Below are 10,114 nucleotides of genomic sequence, written 5' to 3' on the forward strand. Positions count from 1 at the left end.
AAAGCATTAAATAAAGTCATAAAAGCTTACAATGAAGACAAACTGTTGGAATCTATCCAAAATAGCTCCAAAATAAATGTAGTATTCAATGCTCTCAATGTAGGACCTTTTTTAAACAAGATGTCTCACAAAAACCCCTAGCTCTTCTATTTATCATGGCCAAAAGACGCGGACAAATTTGTGACAAAAATAGCCTTTAGGAGTGTTTTGCGATCGCGGATGTGATCCGTGGTCCGCATATTTATTGCAACGCAGCAGATTTGATTTTCAGCACTTCAAAACTACCATCGTATATCGATTATGTGGTCCGCTTGATAATTCTGTGGTCCACATAATGGATCGCATATTCATCACTTTTGATCACTAGAAATTCCCCTTGCATTTGTGCGACAATTATGCAGTCCGCACATCGGTTTGCGACCGTATAATGAACCACATTTTTAACTCTTGAAACTGGGCAGGCCTGGTTGCATATGCGATTGAAGTGTGGTTAGCACATCTATTCTATGGTCGCATATATGTCGTGAATCTGGGTTCTTTAGGGTTTTTGACATCTTTTTCATGTTCTTGGCTCTCCAAATCTAATTTCATGAAAAATAGCAAACCTACATAAGAAACCACTTAAAATGCTTTAAAATGTAAGCTAAAGTCTATGAAATTAGTATCGAAAGCATTTCTACAGCACATCACCCTCTTCCTCTTAGTAGGGAGGAAAAATTAGCATATGGTGCTAGCTTCGTGAACCTCATCTCATATCGAGTCATGGTCATACCCTCCTGGCGAAGGTGCTCAAACTCATTGCACAACTCATTTCTGCGAGTCTATGGGATAAACTTCTCTTAGAAGAGAACGGAGAACTAAGACCATATGATTGGTGTTGCGCCAGCTGGCCTACTCAACTCATAAGTTTGTCACCATTTGTAGGCTGGCCTTGTCAGCTGGAAAGTGACGAAATCAACCTCACTTGAGTCCCCCAAACACAAACTTCGCAAAATCCAGTGACACTGATCAACAAAACCCTATACATCCTCAGTAGGATCTCCATTGATATGAGGAGGATGAAGTATCGTAAATCTCTTCAGCCTCTTCTACTCTGTAGTAGTCAAGACAGGCATAATCTCAGGCTGTACAACAATGACTGGTTGTACTGGCAGAGCCCCCTGTGTCTGATGACCATGAACCAACTGCTCTGGTGTGCGTGCGGTGGGAGTCTGGTATCCTCCCCTAGCATGTGAAGTAGTTGGTGCAACCGGGATCATACCCGCCTGAGTTAAACTCGCATACATTCTTAGGATATGAGCCAAAGCCTCCTGAAGTCCATGTATAGCAAAAGGTCCCTCAGGTGCCTAAGTTAGTCCCTCTGGCTCAACATTATCCGGAACCTGCTACTCAATGGGAGCTACTGGTGGCCCCATAGTGGCTTCTCTAGCGGGGCCTCTAACTGTAATGTGTGCTCCACTCTTGCCTCTACCTCAGCCCCTGCCTCTCACAGCCCTAACCTAGGGTACTGGCCCCCGCTCAGTTGTACTACAAGAACATGTCCTCATCATCTGTGTGAGAATAGAAGAGCAAAGATTCAAACTACAAAATAAACTAACCTGCACGATGGGGAATGAAAGAAGAGATGTTTTCCAAACAACCCTGTAGCCTCTCGAAGATAAGTACGGACGTCTCCGTACCGATTCACTATCTATTAGACTTTCCCATGACTCGTGACCTAAGCAACCTTGCTCTAATACCAACTTGTCAAGACCCAAAAGCACCACCGGCCATGATGGCGCCTCACCCCACTTTCTAGGCAAGCCAAACAATAATCACTTACGGAAAAATGATAACAAAGATAAAATAAAGGAGTTCGAACGTCAAATAAGCTTAAATAAGCCAAAACAATACAACAACACCCCAAAAATTGGTAACACTGAATCATGAGCTCTAATATGTGAATACAGGTCTGAAATACAATACATTGTCTGAAATAAATGCAGTATTGAAAATAGAATGATACGCCATAAATTGCGATCAAGAATAAGCTCTACCTCGGTCTTAATAGCTCAACAATAGTCCAGCACTCAACACTCAGCTGGTCTGACTCCTGGATCTGCACAATTAATTATAGAGTATAGTATGGGTACAACTGATCCCATGTACTCAGTAAATATCATGGCTAACCTCGGAGAGGTAGTAGGGAGAATCACCAATTATACTCATGTGTTCAATCTGTACAACTCATGAATACATATGTATACACAGCAAAACCTGGAATCTATGCATGAAATACTGATAAGGCAACGATGCAATAGAGAAGATAAGCACTAACATCGAAACAGACTAATAGTTTAGCATATAGAGAAGATATGCATAAATAGACAAGTCAAGTTACACAGAGAGAGACATATAGAGAAGATATGTACTGTGTATCATTTCTCCAACTAAAGAAACATATAGAGAAGATATGCGTAAAAAGGCATGTGTACAATTCCGGATCTAAGATATAGAGGAGATATGCAGTAAAAATCATGTATACATCCAAAGAGTTTACATATAGAGAAGATACACAAAACCCAACACTGATCAATTTTCCATGAACGTGTGTATGTCATCAAGGAGAAACCTGAGCGGACGACCCTAGGGGATGGATCTTTATCCACACGTTGCACGGACAACTCACGTGCCATAATCGCAACTCACGTGCCACAATCAAATCAACCTGCACGAACAACCCACGTGTTGTCAGACCAGTCCATAACATAGAAAGCATATATAAGAATACGTGTATACAGTCAATGGATATCAAATCACATACTCCTGGACTGATAAAATAGCATGCTAAGAGGAAATCACATACCACACAACAACCAGTATCATGTTCAAACAGGAAAGAAAACCTACACATAATCTCTAGCATGATTCACGAGGTTACGTAGTCGTACAAACATATAAAGCACGATAGCAAGAATCACAAATATTCAAAACAAGGCATAATATAGCCTAACACTACCCGAACATGGATAGACCTGGTGTACGTACATATGCTCGACCCCTCATATGTACGCCACCCCCTAGCACGTAGACAACATAAACACTTCAAGCAACTAGTCCAACCAAAGTTAGGTAAGATACTTACCTCAAACGAGCAAAGTCAATACTCCAAAAATGTTTTCCCTCACAAATCGACATTCGAACGGCTCAAAGCTGGTCAAATATCTCACCACGGTGTCAAATAATGCAAAAGGAAACAATTATGAAGCATAAAGGCTCAATTTTTAATCAATTATACGAAGTCAACCAAAAAGTCAACCCGAGACCTCTTTTCGAAACCAGACAAAACTCATAAAACTTGACCACCCATTAGAATATGTGTCCAAATACACAAGTTTCATCCAAATCAGGGTTCAAATCTCAATTATTCACTCTCTAAAATCTAACACAAACACCCTAATTTTCCTCTTTCAAATCCATGATCTATGGAAATAATCTATGGGGAAACAAGATATACTACCAAAATCAAGTAGAAATCACTTACCCTCAAAGTGGTGATGAAAATATCCCCAAATATTGCCTCTAGGTAAGCTCTAAAACTCAAAATAATTAAAATTGGTAAAACCCTCGAAATATATCCTCCTACCAGTAATTCTGCATCTGCGAACCACTGGGTCGCTTTTTCGATGTTGCATCTTCGGCAAAACCCTTACAGATGTGATAACCACTTAACCACTTAGATTAGACATTTGAGGAGACTCGAGGTAGTTTTGCACATCCGTTCGTAGACCCTGGAGTCACCTTCACTATCTCTATTACTGTTTTTTTATATTAGACAAAATTTTATTTCTTTCAGACTCTGTATTTAGTATTCCTTAGAGCTCAGGCACTTAGTGACACCAGTCTTGGGTATTATTTAGACATATGTATTGGATTTAGACTTATTATGTAATCTTCGAAGCTTTTACTTTTTCTTTACGATATTATGCTATTGAATGTTTAGTTTTGGCTCCTTTAATTACAGTTAAGTGTTTTCGTTCCTAGTATGAGGAGTTAGACGTCATCACGATCCCTTGGTTGGGCTTATGGGTCGTGACAAGTTGGTATCAAAGCCCTAGGTTTGCATAGGCCTCACGAGTCATGAGCAAGCTTGGTAGAGTCTTGAGGATCTATGTTGAGGCTTATCTTCAAGAGGCTATAAGGCTTTTAGGAAACTTCACTCTCTATGTTTCTCTATCATTTGAATTTATTCTATCCTAAAGTTTGAATCTTTATTCTTTATTCTCTCACAGATGGTGAGGACACGTTCTTCAGGCACGGTGGAGCAGGAGCCAAAGCCCTGGGTTGCAGCCACTACTATGGGTAAAGGCTGGGGCAGGGGAAGAGCTAGAGCCTAACCTAGATCATGTGCGGCGTCACCTACAACTACCTAAGCTCGTGTTGAGCAGTGTTAATAGAGCCCCAGATAGCTCCATATGGTGGGATTCCAATTCAAGGTGAGCTGGCAGAGCCAACTTAGGTTCTAGTGGGGTTTGTTGCTACCCTAATGCTTCAGAACGCCTTGGTCCGCATGATTGATTTTATGGAGAGAATGGCCCGGGCAGGTGTACTCCCTATGGCTCCAGCCACTTCTCAAGCTAGGGGAGGATCTTGGACCCCCGCCGCACACACTCTAGAACAGATAGTGCAGGGATATCGGACTCTAAGGGCACTACCAGCTAGGGTGGTTCAGCCTATTATTGTAGTGCGGCCTGAGGTTAGGCCCACTATTTTTTATGATGAGCTGAAGAGGATGGATAAGTTTCAGAAGTTGCACCCTCGTCATTTAACTGGTTTGCCTTAAAAGGATTCTTGGGAGTTCTTAGACTGATGTCATGAGATCTTGCACAATTTGGGACTAGTTGAGTCCAATAGAGTGGACTTCACTATTTTTCAGATGCAGGATTCGGCCAAGAGGTAGTGGAAGACGTATGAGATGGGCAGACCATCAGGGTCACCTCATCGTACTTCGGTTCAATTTTCACAACTTGTCTTGGAGAAGTTCATTACACTCACTCATAGGGACGAGCTATGTAGCCAGTTTGAGTGCCTTCAGTAAGATGGTATTACAGTCACAAAATATGAGATGCGGTTTGTCGATTTGTCTCATCATGCAGCTATCCTTTTCTCTACTAAGAGGGAGAAGGTGCGGAGGTTCATAAGGGGACTTGCCTATGGTATTAGACTTTAGATGGTTAGAGAGGCCGAGACTGAAACTTTATTCACTTAGGTAGTTAAGATTACTCGGAGGATAGAGCACACTCGTGGTTAGGGGATAGAGGCAGCTCCTGATAAGAGGCCTCGTCATTTGAAAGTTTTAGTAGTGCCTTGTCTAGAGGCAGGGGTCATAATGGTAGAGGTTAAATTGTCCAACCAGTTTAGTCAACACTTCAGGTTTCTCATGATACTTCAGGCAGCCAATGGTACTTATGGTTCTCGCCAAGGGTAATCATGATTCAGTGCGCCTCTAGCTTCGATCAGTGTATCTCCGATATAGAGTTTCTATTGTGGTCATTCGGGTCGTCAGAGACATCTTCAAATTCAGTAGCCATGTTAGTAGTCAGGTTGTTATGAGTGTGGTGATACAGGGCATATCAAGAGGTTTTCCCCCAGATGGCAGAGTGGTATGCCACAGCAGGGTACTCGTACTATAATTTTGGCATTGGTTGCTATCCCACCCTTCTATCCAGATAAGGGTAGGGGTTAGCCAACTAGAGGTGGAGGTCATCCAGGAAGAGGACGTCCTAGAGGAGGAGAACATGCGGGTGGGCCTCAACCCCGTTGTTATGCATTTCGGTTAGGCCTTAGGCAGATTTGCCGGATATAGTTATCTCAGGTATTATCTCAGTCTGTCATAGAGATGCTATGGTATTGTTTGATCTGGGTTCTACTTATTCATATATGTCCTCATATTTTGCATCGCACTTGAGTATGCCTCGTGATTCTCTTAATATTCATATTTCTATGTCTACATCGGTTGAGGATTTTATAGTAGTTGATCGGGTATACCGATCTTGTGTTTAGTGATTTTGATACCATGGTTGATATCTTGTTGTTGGATAGGGTGGATTTTAAGGTTATACTTGGTATGGATTGGTTGTCTATGTATCATGCTATTTTGGATTTTCACGCCAAGACTGTGACTTTGGCTATGTCAGGGATTCCTAGAGTAGAGTGGAGAGGGACCCTTTTCCATTCTACGAGTATGGTGATTTCATTTTTGAAGGTTCTACGCATGGTGGAGAAGGGGTGTCTATCCTATTTGGCTTACATTTGAGATTCTAGTGCGGAGGTTCCTGTGATGGACTCGGTACCGATTGTGAGAGAGTTTTCAGAGTTATTTCCTATAAATATACTAGGCATGCCACACGATAGGGATATTGAATTTTGTATTGACTTGGTGTCGGGCACTCAGCCCATTTCTATTCTACCAAATTGTATGGCTCCAGCTGAGCTAAAGAAATTGAAGGAGCACTTGCAGGATTTGTTGGATAATGGATTTATTAGAGTGAGTGTTTCTCCTTGGGGGTGCGCCGGTGTTGTTTGTGAAGAAGGAGGATGGTTCCATGAGGATGTGCATTGACTATCGGCAATTGGATAAGGTTACTATCAAGAAAAAGTATCTATTACCTTGTATTGATGATTTGTTTGACTACCTTCAGGGTGCCAAGGTGTTTTCCAGGATTTATTTGAGATCTGGCTATCATCAGGTGAATATTAGGGCTTTGGATGTCCCTAAGACAACTTTGAGGACTTGTTATGGTCATTATGAGTTCTTTGGTGATTTCATTTGGCTTGACTAATGCTCCAGTAGCTTTCATGGATTTTATGAACCGAGTGTTCAAGCCCTATTTGGATTCCTTTGTTATTGTGTTCATTGATGACATCTTAGTTTACTCTCGTCGTAGGGAGGAGCATGAGAAGCACTTGAGAGTTGTACTTCAGACTTTGAAGGATAGTCAGCTTTATGCCAAGTTTTCAAAGTGTAAGCTTTGGTTAGACTCAATTGCATTCTTTGGTCATGTTGTTTCTAGTGATGGTATCAACATTGATCTTAAGAAGATTGAGGCAGTTCAGAATTGTCCTAGACCTACCTCAGTTGCAAAGATTCAGAGTTTCTTGAGTTTGATAGGCTACTACTATCATTTCGTTGAGGGATTTTCATATATTACAGCTACATTGACCAAGTTCACTCAGAAAGGTGTTTCTTTTTTATGGTCTGGTGAATGTGAGGAGAGCTTTCAGAAGATCAAGACTGCTTTGACTACAGCTCCAGTGTTGGTGTTGCCCACAAGTTTAAGGCCTTATACTGTGTATTGTGAAGCTTCACGTATTGGACTTGGTGTGGTACTGATGTAAGCAGGTAGGGTGATTTCCTAACTGTCCCGATAGCTGAAGAATCATGAGAAGAATTATCCAGTTCATGATTAGGAGTTAGCAGCTATTGACGACTAATTTTGACCCTCCTGATGGTAGGCTAGGAGCTCGTGTTTTAGCTACATTTTGCACTCTAATTATTGCACTTTGATTGTATTTGAGCCTAGTTGTTAGTACTTTGTACTTATTACGTGTGTTATGTTGTGTAGGATGTGATTTCGAGTAAAGAAGCAAGTTTGGAGCTAAAATGGATGATTTAGAGCTTTGAAGTCTGAGTAGAAGCCCAAGAAATTAAGTCGGGGTCACGTGCGGGGGTCGAGGACCAAGTCTGGATGTCAAAAAGTGAGACAAGAAAACATCACTCTTAGAAAAATGCACTACCGCATCGTGGCATGCGTCGCGGGGCGCTAGTGCAAAATTCCTACATAGTGAAAAAAATAAGCCTCTAAACTTTCCCACTAATGCAGCGCCTGGTGCGTCGCTCGGTGCCCCGCGGTAGTGTATTTTCTCGCCCAACTATTCCCACTTCGGCTTGGAAAGGATAGTTTCGTCCGGTCCCATTCCTACATGGTATAAATACATCAAAAATACGAATTTTGCAGGACTTTTTACCTTGGAAGCTTTTGCAGAGCATTGGAGGTAGTGGTGGCAAAATGGTTAAAAGAAAACAGTTAACCACCCATATTTTCCACTAAAAAATGGGTTGGATAATGAACTTTTTAAAAATGGGTCAAATATAGATAATACCATATTATCCATTTAGAAAATGGATAACCAAAGGGTAATCAATGGATAACCAATGAGTTTAACTTTTACACTTGTAAAGCCTCAAATTGGGGGTTCCTCAAGTTTGGGAGACTAGGAATTCTCCCAAAAGTGATCATATTCAAGAAGTCATGGATAATATGGTTACCCAAATTATCCGCCAGTTAATCCATTTTTTATCCGTATTAAATATTGATCGGATAGATAATTTATCCATTTTTTTATTACCCATTTTCGACCTGAACCATATCCGACCCGACCCGCCCATTTGCCACTCCTAATTGGAGGCTACAAGACACAAGATTTCATCATTTTTCCATCAATTTAAAATGGGAGTTTGGAATGTAACGTTAGATTTATGTTTTCTTACTCTTTAATTATATTTGTGATGACTTCCTCCATGATTATGGAGTAGTTTCCCTTAGGGTTTGACGGATATTGTGTTTTGATTGCTATTTGTGGATTTTAACTCTAGTTCTTTGCTTGAATTCATTTATGGAGCTTTGAATTATTTACAACTTTATTCACCAGTTTATATAATCAAAAGAGGAATAATGCGGTGATTATATTGCATTATTTTGTTTGGTTTAATTCAGTGATTCTCTTAAGTAATCGAAAGAGCTTGTTGAATTGCTGATTTAATCAAGTTAGGAGAATATTCGAGATATATTTTCCTAAAGACTAATCCATTAACACGTGCTTGCATATTTTCATAGTGTTTATATTAGTTTACCTTATAGGGCTAAGATTTAATCGAGAGAGGAGTCTTCACTACATGTTTGAACTAATCATCAAGTGAATTCATGAGAATCATTAGAACATTAGAGTGAATTGAACTAGAGTTGGGTCCCAAATAGCTATCTTGCACCTATCCTGTCACGGCTCTTATTTCTCCTATTGATATTTCATTGGTGTTCAACTCTTGTCTTCCAGTGATCAATTGTTAATTGTTTTAATTTCATAGTTAATTTTAGTTATTAATCATCCCAACCAACGTGTTAATCATCCTGAATAGCGTTAAGCTAAAAATTACTTGAACATTGTTTAAATTTAATCCCCGTGGAGACGATAATCATAACTATACTATCTTTGGCTAGCGAGCATTAATTTCATGTTGTGTTTGCGCTCATCAAATTTTGGAGCCATTGTCGGGGATTGGCGATCAATAGTGTTCAAATTAGTTTTTGGTGCTAATTCAAGAATCAATTTTATTTTATTCTTCACGGTTTTTCTCTTCCGTATGCAGGCAACAAATTAAGTTCATTGGTGTATGACTCGAGCTTCTTCAAAAGAAGTAATACCCTACAAATCGAAGTTGGAAAACCACCTACAACAACTGAGAAAAGAGAAAGAACTCACCGGGAAATTATTGGGCTAATATTCAACCCAAGAGAATATGGCTAAAAACGGTGAGGAGGTAGTTGATTTGGCTGCACGGGAAGCAGCCCAACAGGAAGCAGCCGCACGGGCAACTACTGAGGAAGCTCTCAAAGCTGATGAAATGGTTGACGGGAATAGAGGACGAAGATTCAACTTGAACCGACCTCTGGTCGAAGATGAGTTTAAAAATAATATGCTCAGTCCTAGACGATCACTGGGAGACTACGCCAGGCCAATCTACAATCAAGGAGTATCTAGTGTGCGACCTTCTCTGATCGCAACCAATAATTTTGAGATCAAGCAAGGGTTACTTCAGACCATTCAGAACAATTGTGTCTTCCAAGGCAAACCCAATGAAGATCCAAATACTCATTTGATAGATTTTGATGAGATTATGAATACCTTCTAGCACAACGGAGTATCGAAAGATGCTATCTACTTAAGTAGATTTCCTTTTTCACCGAGGGAAGATGCTAAGCATTGGTTGCGGAGTTTGCCGACTGGTTCAACTCAAACTTGGGAAGACATGACAAATAAGTTCCTTGAAAAATATTTTTCAGCTACAAAAACTGGA

At 40.5% G+C, this 10,114-nt stretch overlaps 1 protein-coding gene across 1 annotated transcript; it reads left to right on the forward strand.

Annotated features, from left to right (window-relative positions):
- Nucleotides 1-6,457: 6,457 nt before the first annotated feature.
- Nucleotides 6,458-7,377, forward strand: LOC138897373 (uncharacterized mitochondrial protein AtMg00860-like). Its single transcript, XM_070183338.1, has 3 exons — nt 6,458-6,592; nt 6,681-6,798; nt 6,911-7,377. Exons 1-3 carry the CDS (start codon nt 6,458-6,460, stop codon nt 7,375-7,377), a joined length of 720 nt encoding a protein of 239 aa, XP_070039439.1.
- The last annotated feature ends 2,737 nt before the right edge of the window (nt 7,378-10,114 follow it).

This window comes from Nicotiana tomentosiformis, chromosome 8 (assembly GCF_000390325.3).
Source record: "Nicotiana tomentosiformis chromosome 8, ASM39032v3, whole genome shotgun sequence".
In the NCBI taxonomy this organism is placed as follows: domain Eukaryota; kingdom Viridiplantae; phylum Streptophyta; class Magnoliopsida; order Solanales; family Solanaceae; genus Nicotiana; species Nicotiana tomentosiformis.